The sequence below is a fragment of the Apis laboriosa genome, unplaced genomic scaffold, assembly GCF_014066325.1.
Source record: "Apis laboriosa isolate Shangri-la unplaced genomic scaffold, ASM1406632v1 scaffold478_cov154, whole genome shotgun sequence".
NCBI lineage: Eukaryota > Metazoa > Arthropoda > Insecta > Hymenoptera > Apidae > Apis > Apis laboriosa.
Window position 1 is genome coordinate 113,366 of NW_025223430.1, and position 20,707 is coordinate 134,072.

Consider the following 20,707-nt stretch of genomic DNA (forward strand, 5'->3'; position numbering starts at 1 on the left):
ATTTAAATTCAATTTTAAATGAATCATTTCAATACAAAATAATTATCATAATAATATTAAAATAGGATAGTATTAAATAAAAAATAAAAGTCAAGTTTATAGAAAAGAGGAAAATACATTTATATAATCAATAAAAGATTTTTCTGTATTATACAATGTATATGAATAAGTATACATAAATAGATAAAAATAATTTGTATATAAAATAATATATATGAAATAATAATGATTTCTTAACATTTTTTATTTTATTTTAATTTATATTGATAGAATTTCTTCAGCGCATTTTTTTAGTACATTTAATGCAAAATCAATGTCATTTTTGTTAAGAAGTGTAGAAATACAAAGCCTTAAACTAGGCCTAGGTAAATTTTTTTCTGCTTCTAAATAGGCAGGAGTTATAACTGCTAAATTATTTTCAATACATTTATCAGAAATCTTAGAAAGCAATTTTTCTTCTGTAGCACGATCTAATCTATTTTTTAAATATATATGTTTTACTGGAGATTCTGGAAAACTTAAACATTCTAAGCAATGAATGTTTTGAAGCCCATCATTTATGGCTATACAATTATCTTTTAATGATTTAAATATTTGTGGATTATTTTCCATAATATTTAAAGAAGTAATAGCTGCAGATGTTAATAATGGTGGTAAAGATGCAGAAAAGCAATACCCAAGTCCAGATAAACGTTGATGTTCAATAATAAATGATGTACCTATACAAAAACCTCCAATAGACCCCATTGCCCAATCCAAAGAACCTATAAAATATATAAAATATAATAACAATATTTATAATATTTTATTAATGATAATTACAATATATAGCATTATTACCCATAATCATATCAATTTCATGTCTAGGAACATCAAAGTATTCAGTAATGCCTTTTCCATGTTCACCCAAGGTTCCAAATGATATTGATTCATCAATAAATATTCTTAGTTTATATTTTCTACATAATATAACTAATTCTGGTAATGGACAGATATTTCCAGTATTCATATAAATACCTTCAACTATTAAAAAACGTTTAGTTTTAGCTGCTTTCTTAGGATTTTGTTTATCAAGTTTTGCTTGTTTAATCAATAAATTACAAAGATCATTTACATCATTATGTTTAAAATAAATAATATTAGCTTTAGTTGCATCCAATCCTTTTTGTATAGCAAAATTTACTTTTTCGTCAACATATACAAGATCTTTACGCTTACAATATGCTGCAATTGCAGATGCAATTGTACTAAAACCATATGAATATACAACTGCATCTTCTGTATCTGTATAATTTGCTAAACGTTCTTCTAATTCAAGATGAACATCAACAGTACCATAAAATCCACGTGGACCACAAGAACCTACTCCATATTTTCTTATTGCTGCTATTGCATTTTTCTCTATTTCATGATTTTCAGTTAGACCTAGATAATTATGTGTACCTAAATTTAAACAATCTTTGCCATTTACTACTATTCTTTTACCCGCTCTAGATGTTATACATCTTGGATTTAATGATAAATGATTTGTTTGTGGATTATTTATAAGAGGTTCAGGTTTCCATTCTGCAAGTTTCTTTTCAACTTCATCTTCATTTATTTTTTTATGACTATTATAATATTTTTTACTAATAAACCAAATAAGTAAAATAATCAAAAATGTTTTTATCAATATGTGATATTGAGGAATTATACTAAGAATATTCATTGATTCAATAAATATAAATTTTGTGCTCATGTTTCTGGTTATATGATATTTTATCCTGTTTTAATTACTTATAATTTAACTTAATCACTTTATGTATTATTTCATATTATTTTTCATTGAAATATAAGTATAATATATATATAACAATATATATTTTAAAATCTTACCACTCTTTAAAATAATTAGTCGAATTGATAGTATTAATAGTTATATTTTGAAAATGAATTATAAAATTTTAAATCTTAATTTTATATAATGATGAATATTAAAAAAATTTAAATAAAATTACATAATTATTAGATAAAATTACAAGTGATTAATAACTGCGAGTACTTTTTTCGAAGAATCAAGTAAAAACCAGATGGCAGCACTAATATATAATATTATATACATAAATAAATGCAGAATATTTAAAATATTATCTTAAAATATTATTATTATTTAAAACATTAATTTTACAATTTATATAGAAACTGAGCGATAATTCTATTATAATTTTAAATGCATCTTAATATATAAAAATTGTTAAAATGTATAAAGATAAATTTAATATTACTTCAGTAATGATGTATTGATTTATCACATAAAATTTTTTTATTTTTATTAATATGATACCTATATTTATAAAATTCTATAAGATTAAAGAAACTTTTTTTTAAAGATAATGTTCGAATTTAGGCGCATGTGTGATAAATTCTAAATTTACACAATAGCAAGAGTAGTACTTCCGGTATCCGGCAAACGCCCCAGTATATGTAGTAATGTTGTCAGATTGAATTCTCACATTTGTGTATCGTAATTGTGTTGTTATCAAGTCGATTGTCATAGAGTAATAGTGTAAATATTGCTAAATTTCAATAAGGCTTCGTATTGGTAAGTAAATGCATATTTTTTGAGCCGTACATACTAATACATCTCACTGCCGCTAGATACATATTAACAATACTAAAAACATTTTATTATTTATGGAGTTTCCGCAGTTTATCTGTATTTTAATATTATATATATAAATATATGCGGAAATTGTAATTATATTGTATAATAAATGATCAAATAATTGTTTAATTTTTTTGATATAAAATATAAAAGTGCATTTAGTTTGGTTATATGTGATTATACTTGTGTATACTTACCTCCTGCTATGTTTCGATTGTGAGTCATACTGTGCTGACACTTGACACCTGGTAATGTATTTTAACATTTTATAATATTAAAAAATTATATGAATTTTATTAAATAAATTGTACGATATAGATTTTATATTCGTTATTAAGCTTTATATTATTTTCTTTTATATTTACTAAAAATTGAGATTTATAACAATAATAAATAATAAATATATAATGAAATACATATGACAATGACGATGAAAGTTTTTGATGAAAGTAAATTAAAATTTATTAATCATATTATAAAGAAAAACTTTTATCTGATATATTTGAAATAACAAAATTTAATATAACAGATAAAAATATATATAAATTTATATAAATATTTTTGATTTTTTATTTAAAATTGTAAGTTATCATAAAATAATTTCATTCATTTATCAGTTATCAAAATATTGATTACTAAGATTTTGTATTATTAGGTTGGTTACATGATATGCTTCTATGATTCTTGTGTAAGATTAAAATTCCAATATGAAAGCTGACGAAGTAAATCCGTTATCATTCGTTATATACATATCGAACGTATCAATTTTTACATTAATTCAAACATTTATATTATATTTTTAATAATCATTTATATAGCAATTAACAAATTTTTTTGCAATGTCTAAAGTTAATAAAACAATAAAAGATAATTCGCGAATGGTATCAGATACTTATAAAAAGATCTTAAATAAATGGAAAAATCGTGAGTATTAATTAATTTTTACATAATGTAACAAATTATTATATTATATTATTATTTATAATATTTGATATATGAAAGACTAACAAATTATAAACACATTATACATGTTTTATTTAATAATTAATTATGATATAGTTATATTATAGTTATAATATTTAATATTAGTTACAATATAATTAATTATTAAATGAAATATGCAAAAAATATATAAAAAATATTAATTATAAATTTATTATTATAATTATATTTAAATATTAGTATTAGTAAATCCAAATTCAAGTATATATTTATTTCTTATAAAATAATGATTAACACTCTATTACTTATTTTTACATTAATTAAAAATAATAACATTTTAATATATTTTAACATTTTAATATATGTTGTTATGTTATATTTTTTTTATAAATAGTCAAATATTAGAATTTCGTATCATAATTTATAATATTTATTTATAATTTTATATTAGTGCTATGATTTTATAAAATAATAATATTTCAATTCTTTTCAAATTTAATAGTATAAATGTATTACTATTAGTGTGAATTATATAAATCATGATAAAGAATAAAATATATTTAGATATATCGGAAATGATTCATAATATGAGTCATTCAGAATTATTTATTTAAATAATTACATTTATTATTTAATATATATATATATATATACACAAAATTATCTATATAAGATAAATATTTTAAGATTTATTATTTATTATTCATGTCATAAATTAAAGTATTATTTTTTATAATATTAAAATTTTATAATGGTTTAAATTTTATTGACTATTCATTTCATTTATTGACTATTTTTTGTTAGTAATGATATTTTTTAACTTAAATAGTAATCTTATAGTAATAAAGTATTGTAATAATAATTTTGTAATTATTACAACATAACAATAATAATTTTATATATATTATTATGAAGTATATAATAAAATATAATAAAAATATTTTTTAATTAAAGTTTGACAGTTCTATTAGAAATGAAGTTAGATTTCAAAAGTCGTGCACATGATCTGTACTTAAGATATTTGCAAAAATTTCGGGTCTCGACCACTCTGTGGCAGCACTGAATGCCGGTCGAAACCTAAAACGGTAGAGCATTGCGCCGGTTGCTTCCAAAGTAGACTGTTTTTGAGAGGAAATACTCCGCCCTTTAGATCTCGTAAATTAATTCAAGATTTTCATTCACAATGTGCATTATTATTTGAATTTATTATCTTTTTAAGTGTCAATAATATGAAATAAATGTGAAGTGGAATATTTATCATTTAAACATTGGATAAGAGTCAAAAAAAATTTTTGTTATTAAAAAGCTACTTTAGAAGATACCATATCAAACCAATGAGACAAAAAAGTATAAAATGATTGTGTAAATTTCTGAGTAAAGATTGATTCGTTGTATAATAATTTTGTTCGTTGTATAATAACATTGTTAATTATGTTCTGTATAATTTAATTTATACAATTGATTCATTGCAGATAAAAGTATGTAAATTTTCTGTGATAATTGCGCATTTGTTCATATATAATTCAGTTCCTCGTGTTATTTATATATTATTAAAGCCACATGTGCTTATTATGATGTTATTTATATGTATGTTTATTCATTGACTAATGCTACTTATTTCTTTATTTTTATTATCACATATATATTTGTTATTACATTATTATAAAAAATATGAATGTAATTTGCTTGGAAAAGTTTATGGTTATTAGAAAAAAATTTATATATTTTTTTTTATATAAAATTTATTATTTTTTATTCAAAAGTTATAAACATTTAATATTTCGAAATATTTAAGAACTGATTTTTTTTTATATGTAGTTAAAATACATGTATAACCTCTATTTTCACATCTGTTATACTAATCTGGAAAATGTAACATAAACTTGGGCGTTGTTGGAATCGATTATCACGCCATTAAGGGAAATTCGCGGGGAAAATATATGATAGATTTTATTCATGTACAATTTCTTAAAAATATTGTGATTTCGTTGCAAATAATTATATATGACAATGTTACGAAAGTTTTTCTAAAAACTGTTGTTTATAAATGATAGAATTTGAATCCTTAAAATAATAATATAATTAAAATAGAATAAGTAGATAAAATTACTTAAATATTTTATTTATCTTTATTATATTAACAAAATAATAAATATAAATTTTTTTCAATAATTGTTGATGATTGTATTAATGTTAATCAAGTTATTTATTAATAACTTATATAGAGAAAAGAAATAAGAGGTATTAATTAATAATACTATTATTTTGCTTACATTATGTATTTAATTATTAATTTATAGTATTAATGGATATATACATTAATTAATTATAAGTAAATATAATCCCTATGACTGCACACTGAACAATTTATAGTGCGTGATTCCCGTGGGAAATCCGGTTGAAACATATGTATTCGTTATTTAGTTCCGTTACTTGAAAAAGACCAGTAAAACTAAAATATTTAGGTATTGAGCTTAAATTATAGCTTAAATTATATTCAATGTTATTATCTATGATATTTTCAATACTCGTTACATATTAAATACATATAAAAAATGTTTATACTGTTTTCTATTATAATTGTTACAATTAAAAAATATGATATTTAATTTAAAATAAAAACATAAAATTTTAAATTAATTATCAATAATGTTTCACATTATGAGATTATTCATGTTGTGCAAGTTAATACTTTTTTTTTATTAATACAAAAACATCATCTTGATAAATTTTATCGCATTTTTCAAATCGATTGATTCGAACGGATCGATACTATCGATATAAACCGGCTGAAAAAACGATATCACGTGACATATATATAATCACTGTTGTGTATTACTATTAGTTTGAAAGTATCAAAGTTCGGTAAGCACCGAAAACGTTTATTATTGATACAACGAAAATCTATAATCAATATTGACGATGTTTAAATGCTGTGTGTGCAATAAGAGCTCAAAAAAGGAGAAGTCGAATAGCGAAATGAAATCGACATCAAAGCAAAATCAAAAAGCGGTTGATTCGCAATTGGTTAATTCTGATTCCTTAAAAGCTGAAGAAAATGGATCGATCGAAGGAGAAAAAAAGCTGAACGGTAATATACAGAGATTTGAAAAAGTTTCTTCGTCGATGGAAAATAATAGTATGGAAATAATTGATGATTTAATTGTCAAGAGTCCATTACCTATCGGTAAGCGAGATGAAAATAATGATAATTCTCGATTACGAGTAGAATCGATAGAGAAATCGAATGATATTGACAATGATGATATAGAAAATGCGAGTGATCGAATAAATATAGAAAACAAAAATAGAGAAATAAACAGAATTAAAGATGCAAATAGAAATGAAAAAATAAAGGAAAATGATAATATAAGTGAAAATGATAATGGGAATAACGAGAATGGAGTAATGAAGACAATATTAAATTCTGGAATCTCTGGTACTATTAAAACCAATCTTTATAACTCTTCCGCGTATATTGAGAGAACGATTGATGATGGACCAGAAGAGGAAGGTGATGATTCCGTTTTTGAAGCTTGTCCGAATGATACAAATAAAAAAACGCCGCCAGGTATATTTTCATTGCGGAGTTATAATACATGTATATGATGATTGATATATACATATTTAAATATGCAATTTGCTCACTTCATATTTCGTTTTCCTGTCATTTTTTTTGTTAAAATTTTTTTACTTGATTTATTTTATTAATATTATATTTTATTTTTAATAATAAGTATTATTTTTAATGAGATTTTATTTTAATTATTTTAAAATTATAATTTATTTGATAATTTATTTTTTTATTTATATAATATTTCATTAATTCTTCAGTTTTTTAGTTTAATCATTATACATATGTATTTATATATATTTATATTTATTTATATTATAATAATAATAATAATATATATTATTATTTGTTATATATAATATTGTAATATTATTTATTTATGTATATATAATTATTTTTTTTTATGAATATAATCTTGATCAAACTATTTTGAAATAACAAAAATATTAGATTTTTATAAAATTAACAAACTTATATAGTTGAAAAGATGAATCGATTCATTCATCTTCGTATCTCTTTTAAGAAAATGTTAATTTCCATGACTTTATTATTATTTTATTATTTTCATTCAGAATTATTATTTTCATAGAACTGATTTTAAATTATGAATGAGGAAATTGCATTCATTGAATAACACATACTTAAATAGACGAAATATCTATATTCGGATATACAATGCGCAGTTTCATCAATTCCTCGGTGGCTTTCGGAAGAAGAAGATGGCGATTCAGAAGAATGCAGTGGAATGCAAGAACCACCGGCGACACCAGTTGCTCGTGATGAACTAGCTTTAAGACGTCATAGATTCTTCTCCGATTTATTGCATGCCGCGCAAAACGCGACGGAGCATAGAGTGAGATTCGACCCCCTAGGACCGATGGTGCACGCTGGTTAGGGCTCATTCTAAATCCATTTCTTACTTTGTATGATTTTTAAATCTTCTGTTCGAATTTATTTATTTATTAACTTAAAAGTATTGAATACAAATATTAAAGAAATTTATTCTTATTTATCGATTATGTTTTAAAATGAAAAATATTTTGTGAGATTATTTAAAATTGAGACTAATGAAGTATGTAATATGAATATAATATAACATATATGTATGTTGTTAGAAATAATTATTAATATTTAAAGGTTAAAAAGTTTTAAAAATATTAAAAAATTATTTAATAATATTTATTTAAATTCATACTAAAATTACAATATTTTGTGTAATAATTCATCGTTTATATTTAAATTTGAATTTATATTTTTATATTTTAAATCACTATTACAATGGAATTAATAATGCTATCTAATTTCATTAAAAATTATTCATTAAAATTTTAAAGTCGAATATAACTATAAATGTTGAAGGAAAAATGCATTATATTTATTTACTATTTAAAACGAAATTTTTTAAGCTTTAATCTTCTTAACAGTTTGCCAAAATTATTTATGTTCTAAAACAATCTATATACATATACTTACATTTATATTTTATTTTTTTAATAATATTATTATTTTTTGTCTTTTATTTTTGTGAATATTTGATTTTAGATTTTATATTAAAATTTAAGTATAGATAGCATATTTATATATAAACACATGAATATGTATTGCAAATTTTTTTTCATTATTTTATTATTCATTTCTAAATTGTGAAAAATAACAAAAAAAAAATTTTATTTAAATTTTATACTAATTTCATATATCCATACATGTTATTGGATGATATATTATTAATTACTATTTTTAGTATTATTAATTATTTATTTTTTCATTTTTTACTTTTTAATTTTCAATTTATTATTTCATAAGTTTTTATTAAAAAAAAGTTATTAAAAATATTCTATATTTATGATTTTTTTTTTTTAAACCATTTATTTTGTTTTAATTGTAAATATAAAATATCAATTAAATTATATCAATCAATTATTAATATCAATTACAATAATATTATTTTCAATTATATTTTTAATTTTATATATGAGTAATTATACATATAATATAAATATGCGAAGAATTTTTAATTATTATTATTTTTAATTATTTATGATTCTGTGAGATTCTATACAGAATGATATCTACCTACGCATGATTCAATTTTCGCAGATTTCCTAAGAATAGTTTGCGGCAACTCGTGTTGAATATCATTAGAACTGTAGTTTAGTTCTTCGAGCGTTTCTGAAAAGACTATATATTATGTAAAAATTTTTGCTATATAAAAATAATTTTTAATTAAAAAAAAGAATTGAGAAATTAAAGTGCTATTAATCATAAATTGAAGCAGCAGTAACAAATTAATCTATTTTTATTATTTCATATTTTATTATAAATTTCAAACTAATTAAAGGGAGTTATTTTTAATTTTGATTCTAATATATCTCATAAATTTTTAATTAAAATTGATATGAAAATTAATTGTAGTAATGTGAATTTCTAATATAATTATAATAGTTTAATATAATTAATTTTTATAAAATTCATTTATTATGACATGTTTATTTATAAATATGAGATAATTTTATATATATGAAATAAATTAATTTTATGTACATTTTCAAGTATATATAATATATTTCAAGTATAAATTTATTTAATCAATTTGTGAATATTATATAAATTTATAATCTAATATTATTTATTGCTTGCAATTTAATGATCTAGTGGCTATGGATGTTGATGTAACTATTTATACATTCATTCTATATTTAATATATCCGCTATAAATGCGAATTTTTGGAATATCTTTGATTAATGAGAATTTTATATTTTATAATCGTTTTATAATCGTTAATAGTTTAGTTATGAATTCATTATTTTCGTTTTCAAATATTATATTATTATAAAAAATATTTATTTTTTTTTACTAAATTTTATGGATATATTTTTATGGATAAATATATAAATTATCTTTTTTTATTATTTGCATGTATTGCATGTATTAATAATTATTTTATTAAAAATAAAAAATAATATAATTTTCGTATATTAATAATTCTAGAACATTTCAATTTTAAGTAAAAAATGTATTATAATTGAAGGTTGTGAAGTTAATGAGAAGGAAGAACATTTAGAAGAATTGGTAAATAGATTAGAAAATGTTACAAGAAGACTAGAAAAAGTAAGAGCCCAATCTACAATTGAAACTCAAGATTCTGCTGTTCAAACAAATACACCATCACCAAAAAGGTCTCAATCCATAAAAAATAGTGATTCAATATTGTCTGTCTCATCTTCTCATTCAATAGATAAAAAAATAGCAGATAATTTTATCATCATGTCAGTCGCAGGATATGAAGATTTTTTAGCTGGTCCTGTAAAAGAATATCTTCAACTAAGTGAGAAAATTGGTGGTGATGTAGCTACTCATAGCAAACTTGTAGAAAAAGCATTTAAGTAAATATTTCACTACTAGTGAATTTCAATATTTTCAGATTGTATATATGGCCACATAAATTATTAAATATTATAATATTTTTTTATAGAATTCAATTGGAATTCATTCAAACTGCAGCAAGTCGCCCATCTCCAGCAAATCAATCAGAACAAATTTCTCTTCTTGCACCTACATCTACACAAATTCAACAAATTCAAGAATTTCGCGAAAAAAATAGAGGATCTCAATTTTTCAATCATTTATCTGCAATTAGTGAAAGTATTCCAGCTTTGGGTTGGGTTGCAGTATCACCTACTCCAGCTCCTTATGTGAAAGAAATGAATGATGCTGGACAATTCTATACAAATCGTGTTTTAAAGGAATGGAAAGAAAAGTAAGTTTTTATTTTAGATTTTTAATTAACTTAATAATAAATAAAAAAATATTTTCCTTATTGTTTTCTATAACTTATAATTTTCTTTATGTTAGAAATTAATTACTGATATAGAGTTCATATAGTTTTTTATATTTACAGAGATAAAGTACATGCTGAATGGTGTAAAGCTTGGATACAAACATTAAGTGATCTGCAGCAATATGTGCGTCAGCATCACACTACAGGATTAGTATGGGCAAAAACTGGCTCTGCACCAGTAGGCATACCACCACCTCCACCACCATGTATGCCTATGACAGACATAATACCAGCAAATATTAGTGATGATAGAAGTGCTCTTTTCGCCGAAATTAATCAAGGAGAAGCTATTACAAAAAGTAAATATAACACAGTTATTAAATACTATTTTTATTTATATATTTAATAGTAATTTTATTCAAGTAATAAAATCTTTAAAATTAATTAATATTTATAGATTTAAAAAAAGTTACGTCAGATATGCAAACACATAAAAATCCTTCACTGAGAACTGGACCAGCACCATTTAAAGCACCAATTGTTGGTAATACTGTACCAACAAAAACAGTACCATCTGCAAATGCACCAATTGATAAACCTCCTGTATTTACTAGAGATGGAAAGAAATGGCTTGTGGTAAATAATAATATTTATTATTTTATTTTATTAGAAATATTTTTATTATAAAACATATTTATAAAACATATTGCATTTGTTATAGGAATATCATAAAGCTAATAAAGATTTACTTATTGATAATGTGGAAATGAACAATGTAATCTACATGTTTCGATGTCAAGATAGTACTTTAGTTATTAAAGGCAAAGTTAATTCCATTGTTATGGATTCATGTCGTAAATCATCTGTTGTTTTCGATTCCGTTGTATCGAGTATTGAATTCGTCAATTGTCAAAGTGTGCAAATGCAGGTATGTTATTTATTTTTATTGTTTATAAAAAAATGCAATAAGATCTATCTTTTGTTACACAAAATATTGTGTAAAAAATATATTTATTTCCAAATAAGTATATACATATACAATATAATTACATTTAGTTTATGTTCTATATCATGAAATAAAAGTGTAATATTACAAAAAAAAAATATATATATATATAAGTGCCATTATTAATTATGAATTTTATAAATACAGATGAATATTTTATATTTGTGATTAAATTTTGCTTAGATTTTTGGATATTCCGATACAAGTTTTTTACAAATATTTTGCAATTCTCGTAAATGTACAAAATTGGATTCCTGATGAAGAATTTCTAGTAACGCTATATATTCCTCATTATTTAATTCTTTAGGTGTTCCGCATATTTGAAATTTATTTAATGTACTTTTTGATATCTTTGAAATATTATCTAAATCCGATATCGATGTGCTTGTATCAACAACAGAAGGTTTGGCAGTTACATCGATTTCTCTTTGTTCAACGGATAAGAAACATAAATTTTTTAATTGACCATTTAGTAAAATATTTGACAATGAAGTTTTTTGTGGTTTCAATGTTGATTTAGTTGATATAGTTTCATTTAATTCATTACCATCTATAACAGAAGAAACGACTGTAACAATTTTATGTATTGTATCTTTCTCGTTTTTTATGGAGGTCTCATGAAGTTCAGAATGTTTCTTGTTAACTTGATTTTCTTGCAATTGTTGCATATTTAATTTTCTATTCTTCATATAATCCAGAAATTTATTTGGATTCACTATTTTTGTAGTATTATCATCATATTTTGTGAATATGTTAACATATATTATCATTTGTTCTTGCGAAATAATATTATTATCAGTATTTTCATTTACGTTATTTTGTGATATTTTTATTGACTCTTGATTATGATTACCACTATTATTTATCTTTTCTGCATAATTTACTCCTTCTATAGGCGGATCATTACTTCTTATTTTACCCTCTACTTGAACTTCATCTGTTACATTTTGATTTTTGTTACATATATTATCTCTCCAGGACATAGTCATTGTTAACGGGCCTCTCGTTGGACTTTTAGGTCGTGATTCATTTTCAATCTTTCGAGCTGCTTCCAAACGGCTTTTCAAAATCGGTATGCAAGACCTTGAAGATGTTTTCGGCGTTGGTGTCAAAGATTTTAAAGGACCTTTTAATTTAAATTTCGTTTCTAATGATTTAGTATAATTTATAGAATTTTTATTGCTTGGGAATTCATGTGATTGTAGTGTAACTTCTTTTAATAATTCGTTCGTTCGAAAACTTATTTGTGATCGTGATCTTTTTTTATCTAATTTAATACTATTTTCTGTATTACGTTTAGGTTCTGCTGATAGATCTCTTAATTTTGTATATGTTATATTTTTATTATTTTCTGTTTTAATTCGACCCGTGTTCAATAAATCAGATTTTAAACATTTTAAATTCTGTAAATTTGTTTTCTTTAATTTTTCGATATTGGAAATATAATTTTCATGACTTCGTGATTTCACTGTCGTATTTATTTTTTTCATTGTTTTATTTTCTTTTGTTTCCCTTGGAGAAATTTGTGAAGATAGATTTGACGATGTGATATATTGCTCTAATTTTTCATTATTATTTATCGAACTAGATAATATCTCATTTGATAAAATATTTTCTGTAGATATTAAATTATAATTTTTAATATCCTTATATGAAATTGAATTTTTATTATTCAAAATATCATTTTCTTTTTCTGAAATTTTTCTTTCTTTAATTAACAATGTATCCTTATTTTCTGTACAAGTTTTAGAAAGTAGATCATTTTCTTTATGTATTTTGTTAGATTCTGATAAATTTTGTTTATTCTCTGATTTATCATTCGAAATTTTGATAAAAGATTTGTCATTGTTTGTCGAAATTGGGAAATTTGTTTTTTTCTTTTCATTCAACGTCGAAATTGAAAATGTTTCGATATTTTTTGTATGTTTCAAATGTTTATTCTCACAACATAATTCATTTTCTTTATTATTTTGTATATATATATTAGAATGTAAATAACCTTTACAAAGTTTTGAATTATGAGTATTTAATTTTATGTTGGAACTTGAAGCTTCATCTGTAAAGTACATACTACTATGTGGAGAAATTAGATTGGAATAAGATTTATAAAAATCCAGATCTCTAACTATTTCTTTTTTATCTAGATTTTCAAATGAGTTTTCTATAGTTGAATTAATTTTTTCATCTTCAAGTTTATCATTTTTGATATAATGAGTTTTTGTTTCTTTATAATTATCTGTATTTGTTGTATCATACTTTTGAAGAGTAATTGTATTTGTTGAATATGTTTTTATATTTTTCTCATCATCACTGAAATCATTGTTAACATTTAACCAATCTAAATCCAATTTATCTTCATCTATTGATTTGTTAACTAATATTGTCACAGATGATGGTTCTGGATAATTAGAATCATTAGAAAAATGTATACAGGACGTTAATGAATCTTGTATTAAATTCATTTCAAATGAAGTTTCTTTACTTTCATTGAATGATAATTCATCATCATTTATTGGATCACTACTTTCAAGCAAATCATCTATTTCTAATATTTTATTTGCATGTACATGTGTCACTGTTTGTTCGAATAGCGAACATGCGCCAGGATTTCTTTTTAAAGTTAAATTTGAATTGCATGATAAAATTTCATTATCTTCAATATGTTCTTTATCATTCAATATATTTAGTTTTGATGTATCATCTATATTTTTAATACTTTTAACACTGCTATATTGTTTCAGAGATTCAGAGTTAAGAAAATTAGAAGTTATATTTTTATTGGAATTTTCAATTTTTTTTATTGAAGGAATATCTAAATCTTCTGAAAATAATTCTACGCTATTAATATTTTGAGTTATAAATTCATTTATATTATTTATATGTGTAAAATGTTCTCTGAAATTCTGTGTTTTATTCATACAATCATAACATATTTGTTGTTCATTCACATTTGTTTCTGTTGTATTTAAACAACTTGAAAATGTTATAAGTTTGTCATTAGATTCATTCAAAGTATCATTTAAATATTCTATTTGCAAAGTACTTGGAATTACTTCTATAGATTCGTTTTCTTGAAAATGAGTATGATTTGGTAAAGATAGCTGACTATTATTAATTGTATTTTCTTTCTGAGTTATATTACAAAAGCTAAAATATTCAGAAGGTGAACTAAGAGTGTGTTTTGAGTCCAAATATTTTTTATGCGTATTGAAATCATTTCGTTGAGTAAAATCTAATATATCATTGTTGAATTGCTTGTCTTGTTTCAAATTGAAAAACATATAAGTTCTACTGGTTTTTTCAGTAGAACTACTAACTGATTGTTCCTCTGATATAATATCCAAAAATTTAGATTGTAAACTATTGTTAATATAAGAATATTTACCATGATCTGATTCTGATCCATTATTTATTTCTTCTTTTTTATCATTTGTATAACATAATTTTTCTAGTTCAACGCGCGTTAATAGAGCTTTCTTGAATTGCAATGCTTCTTGAAGTAACAATGCTGTCGACTTATCTTCAAATTCGCTATCTTTTGATACTTCCGTTCGACTCGAGGCTGTTGTCATTATTACATCTTCATCAGTTTCCATTGGAATTGGATATTGATTAGAGAAACTGAATGACTTTGTTTGATTATTTTTGATGTATACATTTGGGAATGATGTTAAAGTTTCTGATATTGCAGTTTTTTTTTTATCTTCTTTTCCATCAGAAGAATCAGATGAAAGAGTATAATAAATTCTTTCAGGAATTCGTTCATATTTAACACTAGAGGAATATACAATTTGATTATTTGGAATTATCTCTAATTCATCATAATTTCTGGGAGATCTTTTTTGATCAAATTTTTCCGTAAGCAAACAATAAGGATCATTTATATTATTTACACAATATGCGTTAAGCGTACTAGAATAATTTTGTATCGATACTATTGAACTTTTTATTGTTTCATCACTTTCATATGGTTCAGAACTATTAGAAGTTGTTTGTTGAATTTCCTTGCTGTTGTTTCTAGTATTATTATTAAAATTTATTTTGGTTTTTTTAATTCTATTTCGATTGTTACCTTCTGTTGTAACCGAGACAAGTGTGTCCATAACATTTTGGCAGGTATTGTTCGTTTTGTTATTGTCTTCTTGTTGTTTCTCTGATATTTTTGTCTCATCTTTTTGTAACTCGTACATACGCAAAACATTATGTAAACTTTCTAATTTCTTTTTTACTTGATACAACGCTTCTTCAGACGTCTTTGTGTATTTTCTTCGTTCACATGGAATTAACATCTTCGACGTTAATTGCTGAGGAAACATGTCAGTATAAAATGATATATTCATTTTTGGGGGTAATAAACGTTTGTCAATTAATTGTAATACCGGATAGATCGCATTTGATAGTTCTAAACATTGATCGTTATTTTGTTGTTTGTTATCAATTTTTTCAAAGTTCTTCATTTTTTTACTTTCCTCTTTTTCATCATCATTTTCTTTATTGTTGAGATTTTCATTTAAATTAATTGGATTTTTTGCTTCAACACATTTTTGCTGCTGTAATAGGATTTGATACGTTACATATTAACAATTTTTTCTTTATAATATAATATTTAAATTTAATATTGTCTTTTTAATGCAATAGTATTTTTTAATATTTTACTTTATTTATTTACCTGCGTATCTGACCAAACATTTTTAATCGAGGATTCATAGCTAATTTCAGACGAACTACAGATCAATCCAAGATTTTTATTGCTATCATGTAATTCCTTCAAATATCTTTTGCAATCGTCTATGGTTTTTGTGAATTTCTTACAAGCCGTTGTCACTTTTCCGGTTTCAATGTCCTTCATATCTTTTCTTGCTTTTCTTCCTGTTTTACTATATTTTCTTCTTGAAAATAATGGTAGCGATATCGCATTTCTGTATTGCATTTCATAATTTTCATTCTTGAATGTATCATAATGCTTTCGTTTCATTATATTTTTAAACGTAGAATTTAATCTGAAAGTAAAATCATCTTAATATATTAATAATCTTAATATATTTGGAAGAATATTTTGGATATGTGATTGTACTTGAGAGATTTATCACTACTACTTTTAGACGATTTACTACTATATTCCACTGGTAAGTTTTCTTGCCGGAGGTAAGGGTACACACTCTTTTTCTTTGCATCAAACAATTCCGTCAAATGATGTTCTGAAGGATAATACTTTGAATATGAAAGGTATGATTCTTTATGTCTGGGGCTAGAAAAATATACTTTTCAATTTAAAATTTTTAATAAAATCCTATGGTTTTTTATTTTTTATATTTTAATCTTTTCTATACTATTAAAAATCATCATTATAATTACAATTTTACCTTAATAAAACATGTTTTATCCAATTATTGCGGTCATTAGGACTGGATAGAGTTAGTCTAAGATTTCGCAAATTTTTCTTGAAATTTGATTTTTGAACTTGATGAGGTAGAGGCCAACTACCGTATTGAAGTTTATATGTCAATATGTTAACTTTCAATTCGAGATCTTCTACTTTGTATCCCACTTTATTGAGAATATCTTTATCGATAGCGGCGTTATTACTACGTTTTACTTTGAGATATATTGCGCGCAGTAATATAATAAATAGAGAACATACGGCTACTACCTTCAAATATTAATATGATTAGTAAAAATATTATATTGTAAAGATAATTATTTTGATCCTTTTTTCATATGACAAATAGTGAACATAGCGTTCAGATATAAAAAGTCTTATCAGTTATAAGAACTTACCTGACCGCTATGTTCATGTATTCATAGACTTCTAATTCATTGCAAGTCAAAAATAATAATTCTCTGTACCCGCCAGACTATGCTTTCGTTCCTCAAGTAGTCGAGGACATCAGTTACAATCTCACTCCAAATATAATTTGCGATTGCTTTTGGACATTCTTTCCAATCAATTTCACAGATCATTTGCACAGGTTCAAGATTTCCGCCTATTTGTGTCGATTAAGTGAACGAGATAGATTTGTTTGACTCGAAATATTAAATTTTAATTATAGTTATTAATTATATAGGAAAAGATTAAAGAGAATCTTACCGAATTGCCAATGCATTTTGAAAAGAGGTGTAAAATGTGTTAGGTGTATTATAAAAATCAAATTATAGGTTTCAAAATGTGATCAATTCCTATTTATAATTATTTTTACCTACACTATGTGAAATGTGGAAAATTGAAAAAAACTGCGATTAGCAATTGTTATTTCTCGATATATAAATATCGATAATGTATATAAAGTGTGTACAAAATTAATTTATTTCCTTTTTATTTAATTATAGGTTTTAGGAAAAGTTCCCACAATTTCTATTGACAAGACAGATGGTTGTCAAATGTATTTGAATTCGGAATCATTAGATGTGGAATTTATTAGTAGCAAATCTAGCGAAATGAATGTTATGGTACCTAAAGGAAATGGAGATTATGTAAGTTTATTAAATATTTAATAAACTAAAAGTACATAGATTTATTTTTACATTTTTATTTTAATCTTTTTTTGGTATATATTTTTACAGATTGAATATCCTATACCAGAGCAATTCAAAACAACTATTAGTCCCAAAGGTCTAAGTACGATCGCAGTTGATTCATTGGGCTAAAGTAATTCAATTATTCAATAATTCAATTATTCATAGCCTAACTAAACGTCTGTCTACGAGTACAGCTCATTAGAAATATCATCTTCAGAAAATTTGTCAAATTATTATTTATTGCTTCTTTAACTAATTTAAGAATTAAAAGAAAAGAGAAATGGAGAATTAGGAAAAAATGCGAGTACATAAAAGTATAGAATTGTATTAGATAAATCGATTGAATGTTTTAATATCGCTGTCCTATTTTGTTTCGAATATATTCGCGTATTGTATTGAAGATTATCGATTCCATTGCAAATGAAATTGGAATCACTTCAAAATGATGCTCAATTTAAACGAATCTTATTAAATTATATTATACCTTATAAACACGCAGATATTCGATTGTCTGCAACTCGATATTTTGTAATATAGTCATAATTAAATCCCTAGTAATATTGTGATTCGTCTAATAAGTGATAATGGAAAAAAAATGGAATCGATATTCTTCACGAATATATTATTACGCACATTGGTGCTGAGATGAGAAGCCTGAATTGGATTAAAATGGTATGGACAAAAGTTTTTCTACTTTCAAATCTGACCTTTTATATATTTACACTATTTTTTATCGTGATCAAACTTTTGTCCATACCAAATTTGCTTCCCGAGATTTTTCAGTTGTACTCGCCATGGAATTGTCACTCGATATTCTTGACAGGAGAATAGAGAGTGATGCATATATAAATTTCTGAGAAATCAAAATATCAGGAAGCATTCACGAGTCATTTATACAATTAGTGATGTCATATCGATAATTTAACCCTTTCGCTGCTATTAACGCTATAAGTGCTCAAAAATGCTCTTGTAGGCATTTTTAGATATATTTAATTATTTTATTTTAATAAATATATCTGTGTCATAAATCATGAATTTAGATAAATTTCAGCAAATATTACTATATTGACATTTTCTACATATTTTATGCATTTTATTATTATCATGTGTTCTGTACTAAACTCGGCCTGCAGCGAAAGAGTTAATAATATTAACTTCAGACTTTTGCATCACATTTATTTTACATATCATTTGTTTATAGTATTATTAGTTTTTTTTAGAAAATATTAATTAGAAATAAATTATTTTGTGTCAATATATTATAATAATATGATTTCGATTTTAATATTTGAACTTTTATTTTGTGAGTCTTCCGTGTCTATAAATGTTCGTGATGTGTAAATAAAATGGGATGCTAAATTTATTTTATGAATAACATGAATCTTTTAGGCGCGTCTAAAAACTTTCAAATTCAAAATGTATACGTAGTTAAAAATCATCAAAAAAAAAAAAAAAAAAAAAAACGGTTGTGCAAAAGTCTTGATAATTCAACCGTAAAAAAAGAACACTTCGAAATAATAAATGAATTATAAACTCGATATTGAATTTTAAAAGCGAGCTGTTTGAAGTAAATTACATTGTGATTTTTACCATTTAGTATATTGTGCTAATCGTAGGTATAATCTAATATTAAACTACTTAAAGGCACGATCTAAAATGACATGATCATAATAAAATAACAATGAATTTAGCAGTTCGATCCTTTCCACTAAAGAGATGAAAGAAAAACTCGAAAGAGTTTATGATTGTTTTTATCATTTATATAGTACTAAACATATTTGTATGATTATTGAACAATAATTATTTGACTAAAATTATTTACCAGTAAGGATCGTGCTGCCCATAATGCAGTAATCCCTAACAATTTTTTTTTTGTTTTAATCGATAGAGTATTATATCGAGATTAATATTTATTTCTCAATATGATTTTCAGTGTTATTTCTAATTGTCCTAATAAAACAAATTATACTATTTAAATCTTGTATTATTCATACTGAACTTTTCACTTAAAGATATTATATTAATTAAAACGTTATTATTATATTAATTAAAATGTTATTTATATTTTTTAGAAAAAAAAATTATGAACGAGAATTTATTTTTTTAAAAACTCTTATTTATTAGCATTAAAAGAATCTTTTTACATAATTAGATACGATATAATATATATACATATTATGTTAAAAAACTTCAAGTTTACGAAGAAACTGAAATTAATGAACATGATATACGTGGCCTTAAGATTC

The 20,707-nt window shown here is 23.4% G+C and overlaps 3 protein-coding genes across 4 annotated transcripts; 1 reads left to right on the plus strand and 2 right to left on the minus strand.

The window, feature by feature from the left end:
- Positions 1 to 160: 160 nt before the first annotated feature.
- On the minus strand, positions 161 to 1,929 carry LOC122716534 (serine palmitoyltransferase 1). Its single transcript, XM_043939693.1, has 3 exons — positions 1,876 to 1,929; positions 841 to 1,763; positions 161 to 764 (listed from the first exon to the last, which is right to left on the minus strand). Exons 2-3 carry the CDS (start codon positions 1,736 to 1,738, stop codon positions 259 to 261), a joined length of 1,404 nt encoding a protein of 467 aa, XP_043795628.1. The 5' UTR covers positions 1,739 to 1,763; positions 1,876 to 1,929; the 3' UTR covers positions 161 to 258.
- A 1,391-nt stretch (positions 1,930 to 3,320) lies between these two features.
- On the plus strand, positions 3,321 to 20,438 carry LOC122716532 (adenylyl cyclase-associated protein 1). Of its 2 annotated transcripts, XM_043939690.1 has the most exons (9): positions 5,829 to 7,157; positions 7,844 to 8,050; positions 10,190 to 10,544; positions 10,634 to 10,918; positions 11,060 to 11,298; positions 11,397 to 11,575; positions 11,661 to 11,867; positions 18,273 to 18,416; positions 18,507 to 20,438. In XM_043939690.1, exons 1-9 carry the CDS (start codon positions 6,509 to 6,511, stop codon positions 18,588 to 18,590), a joined length of 2,349 nt encoding a protein of 782 aa, XP_043795625.1. In that variant the 5' UTR covers positions 5,829 to 6,508; the 3' UTR covers positions 18,591 to 20,438. The 2 variants fall into 2 exon arrangements, with proteins under 2 accessions (XP_043795626.1, XP_043795625.1); XM_043939691.1 differs by lacking the exons at positions 5,829 to 7,157; positions 7,844 to 8,050 and adding an exon at positions 3,321 to 3,568.
- Positions 12,125 to 16,890, minus strand: LOC122716531 (uncharacterized protein MAL13P1.304-like). Its single transcript, XM_043939689.1, has 2 exons — positions 16,615 to 16,890; positions 12,125 to 16,495 (listed from the first exon to the last, which is right to left on the minus strand). Exons 1-2 carry the CDS (start codon positions 16,873 to 16,875, stop codon positions 12,125 to 12,127), a joined length of 4,632 nt encoding a protein of 1,543 aa, XP_043795624.1. The 5' UTR covers positions 16,876 to 16,890.
- Positions 20,439 to 20,707: the final 269 nt, after the last annotated feature.

Excerpts from the sequence above, each read along its gene's own strand:
- LOC122716532 (XM_043939690.1), top strand. The coding sequence starts at position 6,509 with ATGTTTAAATGCTGTGTGTGCAATAAGAGCTCAAAAAAGGAGAAGTCG. Across the intron at positions 7,158-7,843 it reads AAATAAAAAAACGCCGCCAG|TTTCATCAATTCCTCGGTGG; the intron begins GTATATTTTCAT and ends TACAATGCGCAG. Across the intron at positions 18,417-18,506 it reads CTAAAGGAAATGGAGATTAT|ATTGAATATCCTATACCAGA; the intron begins GTAAGTTTATTA and ends ATATTTTTACAG.
- LOC122716534 (XM_043939693.1), bottom strand. The coding sequence starts at position 1,738 with ATGAGCACAAAATTTATATTTATTGAATCAATGAATATTCTTAGTATA. Across the intron at positions 765-840 it reads TGAAATTGATATGATTATGG|GTTCTTTGGATTGGGCAATG; the intron begins GTAATAATGCTA and ends TATATTTTATAG.
- LOC122716531 (XM_043939689.1), bottom strand. The coding sequence starts at position 16,875 with ATGCAATACAGAAATGCGATATCGCTACCATTATTTTCAAGAAGAAAA. Across the intron at positions 16,496-16,614 it reads ATGTTTGGTCAGATACGCAG|CAGCAAAAATGTGTTGAAGC; the intron begins GTAAATAAATAA and ends ATCCTATTACAG.